At 36.1% G+C, this 22086-nt stretch overlaps 2 protein-coding genes across 3 annotated transcripts; one reads left to right on the top strand and one right to left on the bottom strand.

The window, feature by feature from the left end:
- Nucleotides 1-390: 390 nt before the first annotated feature.
- On the bottom strand, nt 391-5011 carry trhrb (thyrotropin-releasing hormone receptor b). The gene is made up of 2 exons (XM_051137655.1): nt 3953-5011; nt 391-2672 (listed from the first exon to the last, which is right to left on the bottom strand). The coding sequence occupies exons 1-2, from the start codon at nt 4724-4726 to the stop codon at nt 2247-2249; spliced, it is 1200 nt and encodes a 399-aa protein (XP_050993612.1). The 5' UTR covers nt 4727-5011; the 3' UTR covers nt 391-2246.
- Nucleotides 4116-21414, top strand: LOC127182371 (transmembrane protein 74). 2 transcript variants are annotated; one of them, XM_051137657.1, is made up of 4 exons: nt 4116-4167; nt 5945-6058; nt 16857-16984; nt 17912-21414. In XM_051137657.1, exon 4 carries the CDS (start codon nt 17962-17964, stop codon nt 18814-18816), a length of 855 nt encoding a protein of 284 aa, XP_050993614.1. In that variant the 5' UTR covers nt 4116-4167; nt 5945-6058; nt 16857-16984; nt 17912-17961; the 3' UTR covers nt 18817-21414. The 2 variants fall into 2 exon arrangements, with proteins under 2 accessions (XP_050993614.1, XP_050993613.1); XM_051137656.1 differs by lacking the exon at nt 4116-4167 and adding an exon at nt 5114-5238.
- Nucleotides 21415-22086: the final 672 nt, after the last annotated feature.

The raw sequence follows: 22086 nt of genomic DNA, 5'->3' as shown, positions 1-22086 counted from the left end.
GACATTGCACTTAATGAATTATATTTAATATTTTATATGTGTTTCTTCTGCTGAGCTTGCCAGTATACGAACACGGTGGTCAGTCTTTAAAATATTGCTTTGTCCTTTCATCCGTTTGCCACAATGTCGAATTGATTAGCTGGGCGTTTTGTATGAATGCTGGTACTTAGGAGCAGCATTTTTTCTGAAAGTTAACTTCATCTGGCAGTAGAAATGTGCTTGGCAGAGAATAATTATGTTTAAATAGACCAATTAGACATCAGCGCAGCATTATGCAGAGCGCTGTTTGAAAATTCATGCAAATCAAAAAAGATTTTCAGAAACCGCCGCTATCATAAGACAATGCATAATAATGAATTTTAAAAAAAAGGAGTCTTTCATAAGCCAGTACATTTATTTTATTCAGAAAGAGGCTTTAAAATATCTGTTTAGACTGTTTCAGTTAAACCCTGGATTATAACACAAATGCAAAACTGCACATATAATAGTTATAATATGGATACTAACGTGTTTGATTGAATGATTCCGTATAGAATACTCAAGTATATCAAGTATAATGGCAAGCATTTACCAAACTCAGACAACAATTACAGCACAATTAAACATACTGAACACTTTATACATTTGTTTCAGGCAGAACGGAGTTTTAAAATTATATATGATATGCATTAACAAAACACTTGAAACTTTTCAGTGTGAAGAGACAAGATTCAAACCCATATAACTTTCTAAAAACCTCTGTTTCACTAAACTATCACTAAAATAGCCTATTCATTGACACCAAAAATGACTAGTCATCGAAACAAAACAGAGCATTTTTTACAGTAACAACACTAAGATATTATATTCAAACCTAAAACACAACATATTCATGTAGAATAATTGAATACACAGTCAGCTGTAATAAAGATAAAGAAAATAAGCAACTTCTTTTGATGAGTGGTAGGATTTAGCTTATTAGCAAAGATGATTCACAAATACAATCATATGCCGTCTACCCATTTGTGATACAAGAGAGTGAACGATGGTGAAAAATTCATTCATTAGACTATTTCATACATTCAATTACTTCTAATATAAGTTGTACTCGAAAGTGTCTTGTTTATTATATTTAAAATACATGTTAAAATATTTTTTCTATATCAGTTTAATGTGCAGAGCAACGTCTTTTAATAAATATAAGTAAGGCATTCATTGGTTGATTCCACCTAAAAGTCTTTACAGTACACTCTGGCGTCTGGTTCAACCAATAGTGTGAGTTTGGGGTGGGACTATTTGTTTTAAACAACCAATGGCAGTCAAGGGGAAACGTGAGGAAACAGTGATTATTTGTGCATTTCCAGTTGCAGTGTTGTCAAGTCTGTGATTTTCCAACGGAATTGGGCTACTTTTACACTGTTGTCACACACTTTTTTAGCCCACAGGTTAAAGTGATCTCACTTCCACCATGGAAAACCATGGAAAAAAATATGATTGGATTAGTTTTTATTAGCAATTAGGCTGGTTTTGTTTTACAGATCTGGCAACCCTGTCTAGTTGATGGTGCTTATGGCACATAAAATACATTCAGCTTTAAGAATGGCTTGACTAAAAACATCTTACATAAATAAATACTCTAGATGTAAATCTTTTTTATTCATGCATTCGTTCATTTGCTTATTTACATTCAATTTACATAAAAAGGCGCTCGTGCAGCTAGTCTAAATTTATTTAGGTAATTTTAGTCGCAATGTTGAAAAAAATTGTCTATGCTTCCATTTTACGTTTAGATGGAAAGCATTGTGTATTATATAAATATATATTTATATACAGTGGGAGTAAACTAAGTTAACTCAGTTTGAACATTCTTGAAACAACTGCAACTGCAGAATAAAGCAGTTTCAGCATTTTTTCCCAGGGGTCTGTAGGGGGAAAAGGCCACTCATTAATCATAATGGCAACCCCTAAAGATATTTTCAGATCAATATGTACTTTAGTTTACCTCGCATTACATATGCAGTACACTGCGATTTTAATTAAGAATCATGACTCCAGCAGATAATGCAACTGTGCAACTTGTAATGGTGGTTTCAGGAGGAGTTGCTTGTTTGGCAAGTGAGCGAGACAGGAAGATGAATTCGACTGTGACTTTTTAAATAAAGATAAAGTGAATATTTCAAAGTGCAGTCCCTGCAGTTCGATGTGTAGTGTTACGATAGATCGCTAGTACTCAGAGATTTATGGTGTGTGTAGCTGTTGTGAGTTTATCAGGCCTGACTGAAAGTCTCCTTCCTAAAGTCACAGTCCTCTGGATACAGAAGCTTCTTATCAGGAAACAGCTCGTCTGTCGGTGTCAAATCATCTATCTCGGTTGAAAAATGCCCTGTGCTTTCCACCGTTGACGTTTCCTTGGCAACACTGTAGGTTAGTGCCACACTATAGGCTGCCTTGTTCGCCTGGGCGTTGCGTCCGCAGCGGCAGAGCCTTCTGAAGGCGGCGCGGAACTTTTGAGACATGGCGTTGTAGATAAGAGGGTTAATGGCGCTGTTGAGGTAGACACATGTGCGGCAGAACAGCAGAAACCAGGTGTCGAGGTAGGCTTCTTGCAGAAAGGAGTTGACCACCACCAGAGTGCGGTACGGCATCCAAAGCACAGCGAAAAGAATAACCACCACTGCCAGCATTTTTGTAACCTTTTATGAAGAAATCACAGTAACAGTTTTATGAAACTCATAAGTTAGATCAATGTAAAACATAATGTCTCACAATCTGTTTTTGTCATGATAGTCAGTCAGACGGACGGATGGACATAGAAGATAGATAGATAGATTTGTCTATGTGTCTGACTATATCTATCTATCTGACTCTGTCTATCTATCTATCTGACTATCATCTATCTATCCGTCTCTGTCCATCTATCTGTCTATCTATCATCCATCTCTCTGTCCGTCTGCCTATCTATCTATCTATCTATCTATCTATCTGTCTGTCTGACTGTCTGTCTGTCTGTCTGTCTGTCTATCTGACTATCTTTTATCTCTATCATCTCTCTGTCTGTCTGTCTATCTATCTATCTATCTGTCTGTCTGTCTGTCTGTCTGTCTGCTTGTCTGCCTATCTATCTATCTATCTATCTATCTATCTATCTATCTGTCCGTCTGTCTGTCTATCTGACCATCATCTATCTCTCTATCATCTATCTGTCTGTCTGTCTGTCTATCTATCTATCTCTGTCTGTCTGTCTATCTGACCATCATCTATTTCTCTATCTGTCTGTCTGTCTGCTAGTCTGTCTGTCATCTGTCTATCTGTGTATCTGTCTATCTATCTATCTATCTATCTATCTATCTATCTATCTATCTATTTATCTGTCTGTCTGTCTATCTGTCCGTCTGTCCATCTCTGTCTGTCTGTTTATCTGACTATCATCTATCTCTGTCTGTCTGTCTGTCGGTCCATCTATCTATCTATCTATCTATCTATCTATCTATCTATCTATCTATCTATCTGTCCGTCTCTGTCTGTCTGTCTCTGTCTGTCTACCTGTCTATCTGACTATCATTTCTCTCTGTCTGTCTGTCTGTCTGTCTATCTGTCTATATCTATCTATATATCTATCTATCGATCTATCTATCTATCTCTGTGCTCTGTCTGTACATCCCTCCCTCTAATTATCTATTTTTATATCTATCTATCTATCTGTCTATCTATCTATCTATCTATCTGTCTATCTGTCCATCTGACTGTCTGTCTGTCTATCTATATGGACGGCTGGTCTGTCCTCTAATTTATGATTTCATCTAACCTGCAAAAAAGACTTGCAAAACAAATAAAATGTAGAGTTTTGCTGTATTTTAATCACAAATCATTTGCAGAATTCATGAAATGAAGAACAAACATTTGTGTCTACATTTAAATCATATTTTGTTGTTTCCAAACCTAAAAGTTGTCATACTTATGAGGATCCACTCACCTGTCTTCTGGATGCTGCAGTGGTGCTGGAACAGCGGCTCGAATTCTTCATCTTGTTCTTTTGAGCTTTGGAAAAGTTGTCATGCCCGTTCTTGTCTTCTTTAGGGTCCGACGGAAGAGGATTAAGAAACAAGATTCTCGCAATGAGGCCGTACAGGACAGTAGCAAGAGTGAGAGGCAGAACAAAAAAGATGCCAAAATCGAAAAAATATATGGGTAGGTAAAGATTTCTGGACACTTTGTAAGCGCACGTTATTATAGTCACATCTTTGTAGAGCACCTGTTGGATGTCGGACAGGTAAAACCACATTACGCAGTAAAGCGACGTGAAAACCCAAACTCCAATAATAATCTTTTTTGCCCGCGAGAGCGTGCATAAAAACTGCGCTTTGATCGGGTGACATATAGCGATGTATCGCTCTATAGTAAACGCTGTTATGGAGCACGAGGATGCGTTGATTCCGAGATACTGGAAGTATGTGATGCACAAGCACCCCGCGTGTCCAAAAATCCATGAACCGAACAAACTGTCCGCTATGCTTGGCAGACCGGCTGCGATCAACACCATCAGGTCTGCGACAGCCAAACTAACTAGATAGCCATTGGTCGGGGTCCGCATATGTTTGGTGGTGAGGACCACCAGGATGACCATCACGTTTCCAACTATCCCGAGAGCGCATATGATGAAAACTATGAGGACGCTGATCACCTTATATTCGACACTGCGGTCAGTCCAAGTTTCAAGAGTCTCGTTGAGAGATGTTAAGTTCTCCATTCTCAAAAATTCTCCAAAAGTTCTTTCAAAAATCTGTTTAAAAATAATTCCGTTGAGTTGACATAATTAACTGCGGTTCATCCCTTTTAGAACTTTCCTTGTGCTTGATTTGCTAGTTCAGTTCTTTTAGTTTTTGGTCGTCAGAAAAAAAAAACTAATTTACATTCATCCACAATATTAAATCATAAGATAAATCACACAATCGATTTTCAGGGTTGATTCTCCTCTAAATGTAATAGATTAGACTGAAGACAGATGTGCTCTCTGCTGTTGCTGTAGATCAGATGATGGATCTCCTGAACACGGTGCTGAATTTAGTCTCGCCTTTGGCTGCGTGATCAGAAAAGGGGGCGTTTTACGCACGCATACAGTTTAGTCAAGTAAAACCTGGCATAATATTTCGAGTCTTGTACATTATTCTATGACCTTGGTTAATATTTTTTAGAGATTTTATGATCCTGTTATTACTCTGTGTCACTGTAGTGCGACACAAGTTTTGATTGAAAGATAAGGTAAAGATTTAACTTGTTTATGTCTGTCTCATTCATGTACATTTGTGACTTGATTCAGGATACAAAAGGCTACTTTTTCCACATCTGTATAAAGTGTGGGAATTAAGACCTTTTAAGGAATTTCCGACAGTAGGAAATCTGACGTAATTTGTTGCCTGATAAGTCTAAGCTGTTCTGAATACGTTTTAAACAAAACACCTCAAAGTACATTTTTGTTTTCATATTTTAAATATTTCAATGACAGATTTTGTTGTCGGAAAATACTCAGTAGCTTGTTGCTGTGGTTACCTCAAGGCGACTTCGGTTCCCAAGCGTCTGTTCATCCCACACAAAACTTCTGTCGATCATCTGTGTAACTTTAGGCTTATCTTAAAATTAGTTTCTAAATACTTGTGCAAAAAAAGAGGCTACGACACGTTTATATGTAAACTGTCCTATTTTTGCCAATTTACTAAGTAAATTTACTAGCAATTTCTGAGTAGAAAAGTACCATTTTCTTGATTTCGATGTAGTTTTACTTAAACATTAAAAGAGTTGCGTCGTGGTTGAATGCGCAGTGAAGACTGGCATAGAAGAAAAGAATTTCTTGTATAATGTAGTTATTTTTATTTTCTTTGTGCACAAAAAATATTCTCGTAGCCTTATAAAATTAAGGTTGAACCACATCACATGGACTATTTAAATTATGTCCTTACTATCTTTCTAGGCCTTCAACGTGGTAGCATTCCTGTCTATGCAGGGTCAGAAAGCTTTTGGATTCCATCAAAAATATCTTAATGAACAATGAACGAAGGTCCTACGAGTTTGGAACGACATGAGGGTGAGTAATTAATGACAGAATTTTCATTTTTAGCTAAACTATCCCTTTTAAAGGCTAATATATTTGTTTTCTCAGATTCTATTAAACATTAAAGTTTAAGTAATGTATCCATAAATTAGAGACAATGGTTAAATTTAATGTGAAAGGCCCGAGGAGCCAACTGCTTTTATTTTCCACTGATTAAAAGGCATTCACATAAAATGTAAAAGCTGGATATAACAAACCAGGGCACTGTGACCAAGAAATAAGAAATGTTCAGTGCAGAATTGACTCCTCTTTAGTCAAAACCAATTTAAATTTCATTTTAGGTAGGCTTTGTTAGAAAATAAATAGCTAAGCATATGATATGTAGGCCGAGAGATCTTTTCATCTGGCTTAGACAGGAACTTTTTCCAGGTGACACATGAATGACAGTGTTAATGCGTGAAACATCTCTCAGTCGTAGGTCGCTGTCTTCAATTTGCCCAGTGAAATTTAATCACATCACGTCTCTGAATTATTACCAGGTGCATGTGAGAGAAAATGTCTGCATGACAAATTTGTGAATAATAAATTCAGAGCTTGTACATTATCTACTTCTTCAACGTGTAAATAAGCCTATGGGTGAGACTTCCATTTCATCAGCTGCTATAAGGAAATAACGAGAAGATCAATAACATCTCTATTGAAAAAAACAGCATATGCTGGTAGGTTTTGAAGCATGGATGCTGGTTTGAGCTGGTTTAAGCTGGTCCTTAGCTGGTCATGTGATGGTCCTAAAGTGGTCCTGAGTTTAGGACCAGCTTAAACCAGCTCATGCCCACCTAAGAACCAGCTTAAGCACTTACACCAGCTTTGCACTACAAACCAGTGTATGTTCACAATTAAGATAATACATTAACGTTATATGGTAAGACACACTAATCTGCAATATCAAGCAGCAAAACTAGCTGTTTTGTACAGCTAAAAATAGCTGGATGCGGATGAGACCGGAACCCAGACCGATAAAATGTACAAATGGCCGTGCCCACTCTTATGGGAAAAAAAAGGTGGATATTTATATATTTTTTATTCTTTATACACTGTTGTGGTCCCACATTGAATTATGAGAACAAATAGTTAAAAAAACAACATTAGATTATGTAACATATCGTGATAATAATTCTTTTTTTCTCTTCCTCTTTTTTATTTATTTTTTACTCATTTGGCAGCTATTTTAACAGCCATGTAAGGTTTCTTTAATTCTTTGTAAGAGTAAATTGACTCATGTGGGACAGCACAGTTGCTCTATTATGAACATGAGAAAAGCTCTCCTCCTCACCAACTGTGGTTATGGCATACAGACAGAAGAGACCTTATCGTGCCAAGCCACTTCAGCATTTATTTAGGGGTCTGTTTCCAAGGGAAACGGAGAGAGGAGTTCACAACCCAATTAGCTGGTGGAGTGGCACCGCTGGGACAAAGTCACAATTATGTCCAAATTGATTGATCTGTATTCTTAGATCTGTCATTTAAAACATAGTGACGTTTTTAAATGATCTTTACCATCATAGACTGACGAATGCTATGCGTTTTAAAATTACGTCCCTCTTGTAGAATGCGTGAAATGAAGACTACTTAAAATGCAAATGATGTTTAGTGTCTGGCAAAGCAGCATAATGCACATGGATGGAGAAATTCAGCTCCACTTTTGTGCTTTGCTGCTACCTTGTGTCAAAGAAAGGAACTGCCCATGAATGAGACCTAAATGCACTGTACATGCTTTTAATTCAATGTTTATGCACCCATGTTATTATTGTACAAGGCTGAAAATATAAAGCATTTATTTATTGACAGCATTTATCTTTGTATTTCAGTCATCATAATAAGTCAAACATAATAAGTCTTAATATACTTATTTTTGTATTTTCCATGTGAAATAATCCAGGAAGTGACATCATTTTGGAGTGAGAACAAAAGAAGGTTTTGAGGAACGATGTGATGTTTTGTGTGATTTCATTTTTGTTCATGTATAAAACTTTAAGTGTTAAGCTTGCAAAATACTTAAAATTCACAAAAAGATGTTATTAGAAGCAACCTTAAACCGTAAGTGTACATCTAAAAATTAATAATTCAAATTGCTCACTCTAGCATGTGCTCAGAGGGAAACCCTAAAATGCTATTTTGTTCAGCTTTTGCATGTACATTATTCATTTAGGAAACACTTTTGTTCAAAGTGACTTACAAATGAGGAATACCAAGTTGGCAATTTGTCATAAGAGTCAAAAATATTTAGAGTACACAGTACAAGTTTTAAGAAGCTGTGAACTAGATTACAGCTTAGATACAGAGATGGGATACAGAAAAAGAGGAAAGAGTGAGAGAACTTTTAAATTAAAAATAAACTACTTACTACTATACGTACTTACAGTAATTAATTAATTTTTTTTTTTTTTGATCATGAGTGCCAGTTTCTTTAGTAGTCTGATAGTCCTGGCTATGTTAATAGAGAAGTTCTTGCTTGAATTTTTTTTTATTATTTAGACCTTAATTACAGACATTAGGCCTATTTTTCTTTGCTTAACTGAGCATATTTTCAGTTTTTTTGTTCTCTCAGTTTTTTCTATAGATGATCTAACATGGGTTAACTATTTTTTAGATTGCTCGTGTTTTAATGTTAAAGCTCCAGCCAGAAAATTAAATGACCATTGTGTTTTAAAAATCTTTTTTTTTTTTTTTTTTGCTGTAATGCAAATTATTTAACATTTAACATAATCTCACTGTAGTATCATTAGAACAGAAAGCACTTATTTTAAATTAATGTTCTCATTACGCTATTGCTTCACATCGGTAGCTGAATATGTTACTGTTCCAATAATTCAGCAGCTGTCGCCTGGGTTGTAAAACAGGTCCAAGTGTATAAAGTGGGTCTTGGAGTTAAAGGCTCTTTTAGGGCCATTTACAGGAGAAATAAGTGAAGCCAAAAGCAGAGACCCAGTGCCTGCATGGTCTTGCAGAGTCCCACCAGAGTCATGACTCAAGGCCAGACATTAACAGCACTCTCTGGTTCGACCCTTTTCTGTTCCAGGGGAAGCCCGGAGGGCTTGTAAAGTATAAGAACTGCTCTGCAGCCTCGTAACGAAACCCTTGCACACCAAGCCAAAACAACAAAAAATGTATTTGATGATGTATCATGTAGCCTGGCTTATTGTTTGTCTAGCTAAAGTTGATATTATTAAACTGGAAATGCACATAATGAAGAAATGTATAGCTGAAGCATCTGAGTAGAGTTATTCACTAACCTTACATTCATGCGTATTTGTTGTAAAACCTCACATGATACATTAAAATATATTTCTACTAAATGTACTCCTAGTAGCATGAAATATACTTCATATTATTACATATTAACTAAGTAAAATAAGTAATACATATTAACTAAGTAATAAGAATGACAAAATATATACTGTATATGCATATATGAAAGCTAGCAAATGAGAGGTTAGAAATAGTAGAATGCTTGTATATAAAAAAAAATGTTCAACCTGGTTTTGAGAATGTAACCGTTCTTTACTCAATGATCTTTCTGCACATACTCTCTGACAAGATCTGGTGCGAAAGGTAGCAAGTGGAGAGAGCGGTTTTCTCATATTACAAAAAGCCCTTATATGACCATAGTTTGGGCGCATTTATTTTATTACAAGAGGGAATGTGCAACTTAGAAAACTAAGAATTTGTCAGTATTATTACTATTTTATAATACTATTAGTATTATTTATTATTATGTATTTATTAAATGCACACTTTGTGCCTCACTCATTAAACCTAAGTGAATACATGAGTAGATACAGACTCTGAGTACTGTTCTCGTAAAACAGACCTTCCCAAAAACTCTCGTCCGGATTCACAAACGCTTGTTATGTATATGTTAATGAACAGAGGGTTTGCATTTACGTCATGGTTTAGTCAGTTTATTACCTGAATGCGTGGCCATATTGGAGATACTCGTATGTAAACAACCATAGATACTGTATGTATGTTAAACAACAGCATGGATTGCAGTTAATGTACTACTGAATACATTGTTCTGTTAATGCTGTCTAAACCACAGAAAAAAAAAATGTGTAGAAGCCTCTAAATCATATAGAGAAGTACTTAGTAAGCAGGAAAGGGTGCGATATTTTGAAAAACTAAAGTTAATAGGTGGTAAAGATACCACCTTTTTGCACTTTTCTCCTTGATTTGTTATAACTTTTGGCAGTCTAAAGAACTCCAAATGTTTTTCCTGGTCCAACCGATTAGTGCAGCCCAAGACATGGCGATAATTGACTATTTTCAGCAGTAATAATCAGCTAAATATGCAGTTTAATTCGATTCAGTGGCATTGTTTAGGTTTTGTGTCGCCAATATGTCCGCTTGATGATGCGTCGTAAAAACACTCTGTTCCAAACATTTGTAAATAGGACACGCTTGCATGCTCATTCACAATTTTAATAATCCCTGTCTATGAATCACAGCTACATAAATTATGTGTCCAGGAAGTCTGTGGAATCTTCTGGACTCCCTTCTCAGGTTTGGCTCTAGCATACATAAATATTATATATCTATAAATATTCAAATATTTATATATCAATAAATATTCAATTAATGTCTGTCCACCAAGTGTTTTTAGCCAGCTGAAATCGGCAGATGCAATTATGAAAACGGCCAGGTGGTGACACTTGAGAATGCGTTGGTGGCACCTGGTTGGCACAGTGTTTTTCCAGCTGAAAAGCTTTGGTTGCTATGATTCTAACGTAACAAGTAACATATTACTAGTATATCATTTTGAAGAATATTAAAGAATATTAAAATGCAGTTATAAGTAGGGCTGCCCCCTAATAGTCAGCTAACCGTTAGTAGATGAGAAGAGGCTTGGTCGACCAAAATTGTATTAGTCGCTTAGTCACAGAAAAAAATTCCACACGAAGTGGCGAAGTCATGCAGTCCATGACGGACAGATCATTAACAGCTGGTTTATATGGTAATATAGTACATCGGCCAGGACATCCAAACGCTCACCTATCATTCATCAACAAATATGGCTTTTCATCTGAAAGATATATGTTGTACCAACTTTACATGGCAGCTCAATCTAATGTTAACCTAGAAAAATGTACGCTATTGAAGTGTCTATGCGGAGCGTGGAAGCTGAATAGTAGCGCGCTCACCGTATTACAGATGGAGGCGCCAATGCGGTCACTTGCTCTTATAATACTCCCTCATTTTTGGTCACACTGATGAAAGTAATACATCTTTTGAATCAATAAAGACTCACAATATTGTGTGCACTCACAATAACAACGAAATGTTGTGCTTTTGTAAAATAAAGTAAACAGAAGGCACTTTCTGCCGTCCCCATCTGTGAACTTAAGCGTGAAACTTTGTGTATACTTGCCTTACAGACATGAAAAACATATCTATCTTTTTCTGAACGTGGAAGTCTTGTCCAACTGGAGCGGTGCTTTACATTGCTGGTCTCTGGTATTTCATACCATTTACACGTTGTAGGAAGCAGGTGTACATTTCTTTCGTTCCAGATGACATTTTGAAAATACAAACATTTTCATGAATTCAAAAGTTTATGTCAGAATGGCTTTATGAATGTTTTACACAAAAAAATCATGCTGCTAGTCTAGTGTATCAAGAATAAGTCCATTGTCATTACACACTAGGCTATATATCAAAACCTAGATGTTTTGAATAACTAAAACACGTTGTTTTGAGGTGTCTATGTTTTTTTAATGCTGGTTATATTTGTAACATGTCCAAATACAATCACTAATATTGCTAATATTACTGTAAAACTACTATTCCTGGCCCTTGGGGGTAGTTAGGGTACATTGAATGTGTCTTGTCTTATCAGTCTCAAATCTGTCATAATAAATATTTTCCAGAAAAAAAACAAAACAAAAGAAAACAGGGCAAGCACATGATATCTTTCTAAAAAGCACAAGTATGTATCTTTCCATTGTGAGAGACACACATGCACATACACAGAATGAATCTGGTTATGTCAAAACTTTCCAGAGACAAAAGGTCGCTTTTGTGTGCCTGTCCCTTATGAACAGAAGGGCTGGAGCCTTAAATGTCTCATGCTGGCTCCTCCATAGCTATTCTTAGCTGTGCTCTGCTACAGCCCATATTACAGAAAAGATCCATCAGCAGAAATGCCACATCAGACACCAGCAGATAAACAAAACACATAACGCAGTGGGAAATAAAGTGTCACATCCTACTCTTACAAGTTCCAAACAATCTTTAGGATTGTGCTCTCAAATAAGATGTAACTGACAGTAGCTGCTGGATATAAAACTCTCTGTCTGGTTGAAAAATGTCAAGCGTACGATAAATTTCCGATTCTGAAAGACGATCCCACGTTTCATACTGTGTGCAGATGGAAAACATGTTTTTCTCAATGTTCTGTAAAATGATTATTCTTAGATCAAATAAATAATTCGCAACATAACCCAAAAAAGTTTTCTTAGATTGCTCACAAACTGTCAGCAGCACATGTAATGCATCTCAAAGCTGCTTTTCTATTATGAACAATCATAGTTCATGCTGAAAAAAAAGTTTTGTAATTCAGCCCCATTGGCTACCTTCCCAGTATGCACTGAGAAATTAATAATTAATATGGCTGCATTGTTTGCCAATTTTATTTTGTTGTAAGTTTTCACTGATTTTCTTGTAATGTCAGGAGGTTTTTTCCTTTACTTAGAGTGATTGGTGATTTGGTTGATATTATATTTAATATTCCAAGTCAGAAATGGGTTGCGTCAAAAGAGTCCAACTAGCTGATAAAAACATCACAATAATTCACAAGTAAACCACACGACTCCAGTTTATCAATTATTGTCTTGTGAAATGAAAAGTTGAGTGTTATTTGTAATAAATAACTCCATCAAGCTGTTTTTAAAATCAAACCATTGCTCCCAGCTACAATATGAGTCTTTTATCCATAATATTGCAGTGAAAAGTGCTCTTGTCTGAATTAGGTGAGAAATGTGTACAGATTGAGCAAAAGTGTAAACAGTCCAAACAGCTCTAAACAAATATGTTGGTGGATTTTAAGGTGAGTGGACGACGGATGATGGACTTTTTCACGGGTCAGGAAACGTTATTATAAATTATGGATGTGCTTTAGTCAGAAGCAATAGTTTTGAAGTTAAAGAAAGGGAAAGCAGCATGTTTGTAATAAACAATTCCATTATTCCATTATTTTAAGATATTAATTGATTGATTGAAGTCAAGTGGATTATTGTGATGTTTTTATCAGCTGTTTGGACTCTCATTTCTGATTGCACCCATTAACTGCAGAGGATCCATTGGTGAGCATGTGATGTAACACTAAATTTCTCCAAATCTGTTTAAGGTACTTTGTTTTGTTTTGTTTCATTTTTTGTCTCAGGTGTTCATGTCAGAAGGTGAAAACAAGCACTTTCTGCAATATGTACAGTTGAGGTCAAACATTTTCATACACCTTGCAGAATCTGCAAAATGGTAATTATTTTACCAAAATAAGAGGGATAATACAAAATGCATGTTATTTTTTATTTAGTACTGACCTGAATAAGATATTTCACATAAAATATGTTTATATATAGTCCACAAGAGAAAATAATAGTAGTATAAAAATGACCCCATTCAATAGTTTACATACGCTTGATTCTTAATACTGTGTTTTTACCTGAATGATCCACAGCTGTTTTTTTTTTTTTGTTTGTTTGTTTGTTTAGTGATAGTTGTTCATGAGTCCCTTGTTTGTCCTGAACATTTAAACTGCCCGCTGTTCTTCAGAAAAATCCTTCAGGTCCCACAAATTCTTTGGTTTTTCAGCATTTTTGTGTATTGAACCCTTTCCAACAATGACTGTATAATTTTTAGATCCATCTTTTCACACTGAGGACAACTGAGGGACTCATATGCAACTATTACAGAAGGTTCAAACACTCACTGATGCTTCAGAAGGAAACACGATGCATTAAGAATCAGGAAAAAAAAAAAAAAAATTTGAAAATCAGGGTAAATGTAACTTATTTTGTTCTCTGGGAAGCATGTAACTATCTTTTGTAGCTTCTGAAGGGCAGTACTAAATTAAAAAATATGATATTTTGGCAAAATAAGAAAAATGTACACCTCCGTTCTGTTCAAAAGTTTACACCCTGGCTCTTAATGCATAGTTTTTGCTTCTGGAGCATCAGTGAGCATTTGAACCTTTTGTAATAGTTGGAAATGAGTCCCTCAATTGTCCTCAGTGTGAAAAGATGGATCTCAAAATCATACAGTCATTGTTGGAAAGGATTCAAATACAAAATGCTGAAAAACAAAGAATCTGTTGAACTTGAAGGATTTTTTTTTTCAAGATTAGCCGGCAGTTTAACTGTTCAGGGACAAACTAGGGACACCATGAACAACTATCACTAAAAAACAGCTGTGGATCATTCAGGTAACAACGCAGTATTAAGAATCAAGTGTATGTAAACGTTTGAACTGGGTCTCTTATGTAAATGCCTTTTATGTGAAATATCTTATTCAGGTCAGTACTACATAAAAAATAACATGCATTTTGTATGATCCCTCTTATTTAGGTAAAATAATTACCATTTTGCAGATTCTGCAAGGTGTATGTAAACTTTTGACCTCAACTGTACATTATGATGAAGCACATGCTTACAAGCATGTGTGAACCGACTGTTTGAAATGTTCTGTGATGTTTACGCTTTGTTGAATAAACTGTGAGCATTGCATCTCCCATGGTTGATTTTGAATAGAGGCCATCTCAGCTGTCATTTATTGAGACATCTATGTGCACTTGCTGCTCCTTTCTCAAGTCATCCTAATGCAATGTGTAGCCCATGGTAGCGAGAGACAGTAAGATCTGAACACACAGGGGGCAAATTCTCATAAATGTCAATTTCACAGTTTACGCTCTAGTAATGTTTCAGCCTCTGGAGCATAACAATGTCTTTCATGTGTTTTAACCAGCCGATGTCACCAGTCTTGTTTAATTCAATGCGCTAGCAGAATGTTGCATCAGTACGCGTTGAGCTTTCACTGAAAAATCATTGAGGCGCACTCTAATTATGACCTATGGCCGCCTAAACATACGTTATGCTGGCTGGCATCATGCCAGTGAAGAGGAAGGGGGTCATCATGAGCTTGTGCTTGTTCAGAAAAAGACAGTAGTAATTCTACTGAACTGTCATAATGTGTGTATGTATGATCTTCCAGGCCTGATCTTCCCTATATTTACAACAATATATTTAGGATTGATAGTTATATATTTGGATAATAAGCAGGTTACATTGTGACAACTTACCCCACTATAGGTTAATATGTGTTTAATAAACTGTATGTTTTTTCCTCTTGGCAGTGACATTGGGAACAACATTTTTTAAGCCAAGAGTTTAAGGTGTGTGCCAGACACTGACTTTAAAAATAAAACAAACGTACACAAAATATATAAACGTATAAAAAATATAAACGTATAAAAAGTGTGACATCTAGCCCCGGTCTCGCATATACATGTATTGTAAGTAAACTCAAAATCTAAAGATTTCAACTTTGTGACAACTTCCCCCTGTGCCAAGTCGGCCTGATCTCACCTCTGTACTCATATTTGCAATGATATATTTAGGATCAATAGTTATATATTTGGACGATAAGCAGGTTACACTGTGACAGCTTACCCCAGGTTAAAATGTGTTAAATAAACTGCATATTTAATTTTTTCCCTTTGGAAATAACATTGGAAACAACGATTTTGAAGCCAACACTTTAAGGATTGTGTGAGAAACTGACTTTCAAAAATACAAACATACAAAAATATTAAATATAAAAAGTGTGACAACTTGCCCCGGTCTCACATGCACATGTATTGCAAATAGACTCAAAATCTGAAGATACAGACCTTGTGACAACAAGTAGGCCTGATATTCCCTATACTCAAATTTACAATAATACATTTATAATTGATAGTCATATATTTGGACAATAACCAGGTTATACTGTGACAACTTACCCCATTATGTGTTAAATAAACTGGATATTTTTGGAAATAACATTGGGAACAACATTTTTGAAGCCAAGACTTTGAGAAACACTGACTTTCAAATATGAAACAAACATACCAAGAACATTTAGTACAGAAAGTGTGACAACTTGCCCCGGTGTCACATATACATATGTATATGCTCAAAATGTAGTCTAAAGATATAGCTCTTGTGACAACTGATCTTCCCTATGCACACATATTGCAATTATATGTAAATATAAGTGTAGATATAATAGTTTTACCCATATATTTGGGTAATAAGCAGGTTCCACTGTGACAACAATATAAGCCAGTATAGATAAATATGATAAATTAACTCTATTTTTTTTAATTAACCCTTGGCAATAACATTGGAAACAGCTCTTTTGAAGCCAAAACGTTAAGGTTTGGGTCTATACACAACTGACTTAAAAAAAAAAAAAAAATCATTCAAAATTATTTAGAATAAGAGATTTCATAGTGTATTGTGCCATTGTATTATGAAAAAGCAATCAAAGATTCATTGCAGCGGATTGGCGTCATCGGATGTTTTCTAAATTGTATTTTCAAGAATTTTAATGATGTTTATTTTCTAGGATAATTAATTTAGGACACAGCTTGGGCATGCAATCTGTATAGGGTGCGTCACAGACATAAATTTCACGAGGAGAACAGCATGAAAGTGTTTGATCAGACTTCATTTCCCCCACGACACTAGTAAACCTCCCTCTCTTCCCTTCTCTCCTCCTCTCCTCGTCTGTGCAGCTTGTCTTAGAGGCTCACGGAGCACTGAAGCGACCTGAGCGCGGCGCGCGGGTGGAACAGGACGAGCTTCCCTTAATTAACGGAGCGCTAGCCCTGCAGGAATGCCAGCGAGGCGCTGCTCGGAGAAGGTAGGCGATGCCTTTATTTTCTGTGAGTTTAGGGCGACAAAAAAGACGGCACAACAACTGAAATATGAGATGGGCAACATCTTTTCCCGCGTGCTTGTCATGCTGACTACTTTTTTTTTTTTAAGACGGAAAACCAGGAAACGCTTTACTATTCTTTTGTTCACGCTCTGTTTAGCTCTTCAGATTAAATATTACAAGTATTGTTAATTGGTTAAAACGCACTTTTAAAAACATTTCGGTCGATATATGAACCTAAATACTAATTCTAAACATCGAAAGTAAGTATTCGCCTTTTAACTGAAAATATTTTTGTTATTAAATTGTGAATATCGAAGGTCGATTTTACAATAAGACGTGTAGGATAGGCGTCGTGTTACAAATCTTATTTGTAACTCAGTTTTTTATGCAAACTTTGATATGATATTGTCACACATGACTTGCCTGCTTCAAATTAGTTAAGAAATGTATAACTTATGTGTAAACAATGTAAAAGTCAAGTATAATCAGTGGTGTGGTTACTAGGGTGAGTTGTAACTGTAGGCTATGGATTGTAACATCTTTTGACAAAGACGTTTTAACTGAAATGCTTAAAACACAACACAGTGTGTATTAGTTACTAACTAACCTATACATTGTTTTATCTTTGTGTGTCCAAGTCCACTGAAATATGTTGCAACCCCTTCCCATCTGGTCAGACATTACATTTCTCTTTTTGTCTCTCTTTTAAGGATGTTATATTTTAAGGTAAACAATAGAACCTGCTATTTCTGTTGATACCAGTTTTGCCATTAACATTCTGACAAATTACACTATAAACCAGACATGAAATTAAGCTGTTTCCCCTCAAAATGTTTGTGTTAATAAAAATATTTCTTTTGCATGGTTTTATCCCCTGTATAAATTCTAGTCTTCTTCATTACACTGCAGGGATGCTATAGCCAACATGCTATGAGACAAACACATGAATAGAAGTTCAAATGGCTGATCTTAAAGTCCTCTTCTGTGGTCAAGACGCTGTCCAGACGGATCACCTTGACTGGTCCCTAAAACACCAGCAAAGTCATCACTCAGTGTGTGCAGATGAAAGGGCTCTTTCCAATGAAGAGTGCTGCCAGGCGTATCTGGAGGAGAATGTTAATGAGGCGAACAGGCTTTCAGAACCATGGACAGCGACTCTGCCAATTGGACGGCTCTGCAAACTCAATGAATGGGGATTTGATGAAGAAGTTGAGGTATGTTACGACGAGCAGTTTGAAACAGCTTTTCCTGGTGTGGCTGACTTTGCTGAGCAAAAAGACGGTCAGCTGTTAGCAGAGGAGACCAACTATGACAACTTCAGTTGGAATTCATCCAAAGATCTCCAAGAAGGCGCCCCAGAATGCTCCCTGCTGTCAGTTGACGATTTCATGGTGGATTCATCGGAGAAGTCAGTGGATTATGGATTTATAGGTGCTGTTACTTTTTTAGTTACTGGGATTTCCTTGGTTGTCATCTCCTATACGGTTCCACGTGACGTCAAGGTGAATCCCGATACCGTTTCTGCCCGGGAGATGGAGCGCTTGGAGAGAGAGAACGCCCGGGTGGGCGCTCACCTGGACAGGTGTGTGATTGCAGGACTGTGCCTCCTCACACTCGGAGGTGTGGTGCTGTCAACTTTGTTGATGATCTCCATGTATAAAGGGGAGATGATCAGGAGACAAGCATTTGCTTACTCCAAGCACCAAGCCAGACTTTACGGCTCTATGAATTTTAGAAGTGGCGCGAGCCCAACAGGTGCTCCTTCGCTTTTGTCCCTTGATGAAGATGAAGGTCCTGTTGAAGTCTTAAGTTGAAGCTGATTCAGCTTCTTACAAAAACAATAGTTCATGTAATAACATCTAAATTTACTTCAAACCCAAGTCAAATAAACGTGACTACAACTAAAGTAATTTTAAGGGTCCAATCAGGTTCAAATTCTACACTTTTTGCTTTGGATTTAATGGACAATTAAATGTTACATCTATAAAAAATGTAACACACTAACATGGACTTGAGTCCTGTTTATGTGAAAAATATATATGTGTGAGTCTGTGCATTTTTGCAAAGCATATGTTCATGTAAATATACAGCATGCTTTACAAATGCAGTTATATAAGCCTCATTTTCTTTGGGCTTTTTATTATTATAGGACCACTCAGCTACATTGCCAAATGTGCATTTGTGTCGTTTTTAGCCAGTTGTCACAATGGAAAAGAAAAAGACTTTTTTCTTTATTTTATTTATTTATTTGGGCTTGGTTTGGCAGTCTGTGTCTGACAGCTGACTTAATCATCAGTCATTGTATGAAAACCTCTCTCCAATCAGGAGGGACAAAGATTTATTCCAATGCCTCCGGAGCCAGTCAAATCTATATATCTGCATTCGCATTTGCATTAAAATGCACAGCTTTACAACAGCACAGGTAACATGAATGCACACCAGGGAGGTTTTGAACTAATTTTTGTGAGCTTAGTTTATTTAGAGAATATCTGTGCTTTTTAATGCACATGGGATGTAGGAAATGTGTGAGCAGATGTCTCTCTCTCTTTCTCTCTCATCAGTGTGCCCGCATACTAGAGGAGTCTCATGGGAAATGACTGCTCTATGTTTCTCCTTCCCAATAGCAACTAACCCCATTAGAGTCACACATCATAACACGTAATGACCCGAAAGAACAGAATCCAGAATGCAGACCGCAGCAAAAGGCACATAAAACCATTGTGTAGGTTCTCATCCCCCAAAGCACAAGCTGTCAGAAACAAGTAAAGAGAATTAACCTGAAACAGCCTCATATTTAAGTCAGCTGACAAACCAATTGCACAAGGTTAAAATCAAAATGTTAAAGGAATAGCTCACCCAAAAATAAGACCTGAAGATCTTTTACTGTTTCCTGAACTTGCATGACTTTATTTCTTTTGCAAAATACAAAAGAATATTTTAAAGAACTGTTTTTGTGCATACAGTGGAAGTCAACTTGGTCCAAAACAACATTTTATGGATTAAAAAAATAATAATTATTACTATTTAGGGGATCAAGCGCGTAATTGTTAGAATGGTCACAGATCAGCAATCTCCACATGAAACTGATCGTGCAGACCAAACCGTAAGTCATAGAGACTTGAAACTTGGAGGAATGGTAGTACTCTTGCCACCTACAATGTGACCAAGGCTTGTCCCAATCGGCCTGACGGGGGCACTACAGCGAACAAAAGAATAAAATTACCCATAACTCCTAAACCACCAGTTGCAGGCTCAAGTGTCTTATGTCATTGGAATCTTTGGCTCGTGGCAGACAAAACACATGTCATCAGATTCAATCGTGAGCCTGGAAAATTTTTTGGGGATTTCACATTTTTGTAAAAACCTACTTTTGCGAACTAGTCCTAGTTTTTTCATCTAATCGGAACCAAATCAGTGAATTTCGCCAAAAAGTTTGAAAGGGTCACTTTTTTTTTTTTTTTGAGGGTCACTTTTAGTAAAATGGCTATATCTGCGCAACCATATGTCCTTTCAACATGGAAATTGGTGTGCACAGTCTTGGTTCAAAGTGCCACACGTGTCTATAAGGACATTTTCATATCTAAAAAAACATGTCCGCCATTGGCTGACAAATTGCAAGCACCCGTTAGACAAGGTAAACAGAGGCCGATCAGAACGAAACTCAGTGGGCCTGTTCGACTCATAGCCCCAAAGGTGTGAGAGAAATTTGAAAGAAATCTCCCACTGGGGGGTGATATCGCATTTTTCAAAGGGTGTAAACGATTATACGTTGGATGTTTTTTTCTGCACATACGCGTGATATTCATCATATGACAAAACTCCTCATTATGGACAACTTTGCCTCTACCAGTGCTGTCAATCAAATCGTTTGTTAAATGATTAAGAAGATAATAAAACCTACTTTTGTGAACTAGTCGTAAGTTTTTCACTCGATCTGGAAAAAAAAAACACTGCAGTACAATTCTCTGGACTCTCTAGGTCAATAATTATGTTAAAATATACCCTGTGGGAGGCTATAACGGGGTCATTTAGAAAAGAGACCTGTCCAAATTTACCCAAAATCCTATAAAGCCTAAAGGAAAACTCAAAACTTCACAAAACCTGCGAAGCACGTGTGACCAGTGATTCTACACAAGCATGCAAAGTTTTAAGGGGATCGGACCACCGCTGGCACTATAACAGTCATAAATGTTTTTTTAAATATTATTGCTATTATTATTATTATTATTATTATTATTATGCAAGTAGTGAATGTGATAATGTTTACATGTACCAAATACAGAATCCCTTAGACATATAACACATATAACAAAAAAAGAGAGAAAAAAATTATAATAGTCAGTAAAGAATGTGACAATATTTAAATGTGCCAGATATAGATTGGACAAACAAACATATATACTAATAGCCAACATTACAAGTCCATTCAGATAACTCCTGTGTATATATTCATGTTTCTGTGATTCTATGTGTGTACGCATATGTCTGTGTGTGTATGGTGGGTGGGGAAGGGGGGGTGGGGAGCATACAAATCAAATAGTATCTAATCGATTAATAACAGATATATATATATAAAGAAACAGTCATAAATGTTTAAAACACATCTTATTTTTATGGCAAATTACCTGTATTTGCCAAAAATGCTTTTTTTTTTTTTTTTTTTTTTCTATTTTGAAAAATTTTCATTATTGATTTTGGTGGTTACAGACTTGCTAAACAATATGTATTTTCCAATATTTGCTTAAATGCCTTAAAGTGCTTGAATCCCAGTAAACGCTGTTTGCAGTTATATATTTTTTAAAAATAATTGTGAAAAATATTATATATTATATATATATATATATATATAGTAATGTTTAACAACTTAATTGGCAAAGAACCTTTAGCATCCATAGAACCTTTTTGTTCCACAAAAAGTGTTAAAAGGTTCTTTTCAGAATTGTTGACTGAAAGGTTTCGGGGGCCTTTTGGAACCTTTGTTTTTAAGAGTAAAGAAAAAAAGTCATACAGGTTTGGAACAACATAAGGATGACTAAATGATCAAAAGATTTTAACAACAGAGCAAAATCTAGGCGTATAAGCTT

This window comes from Labeo rohita, chromosome 19 (assembly GCF_022985175.1).
Source record: "Labeo rohita strain BAU-BD-2019 chromosome 19, IGBB_LRoh.1.0, whole genome shotgun sequence".
NCBI lineage: Eukaryota > Metazoa > Chordata > Actinopteri > Cypriniformes > Cyprinidae > Labeo > Labeo rohita.
The sequence above is the reverse complement of the archived record's forward strand: the minus strand, read 5'-3'. Positions and strand labels throughout refer to the sequence as shown.

Bases quoted from the DNA above. Each gene is read 5' to 3' on its own strand.
- trhrb (XM_051137655.1), bottom strand. From the start codon at position 4,726: ATGGAGAACTTAACATCTCTCAACGAGACTCTTGAAACTTGGACTGAC. The intron at 2,673-3,952 runs GTGAGTGGATCC...TCTTCATAAAAG, and splicing joins CTGCAGCATCCAGAAGACAG to GTTACAAAAATGCTGGCAGT.
- LOC127182371 (XM_051137657.1), top strand. From the start codon at position 17,962: ATGGCTGATCTTAAAGTCCTCTTCTGTGGTCAAGACGCTGTCCAGACG.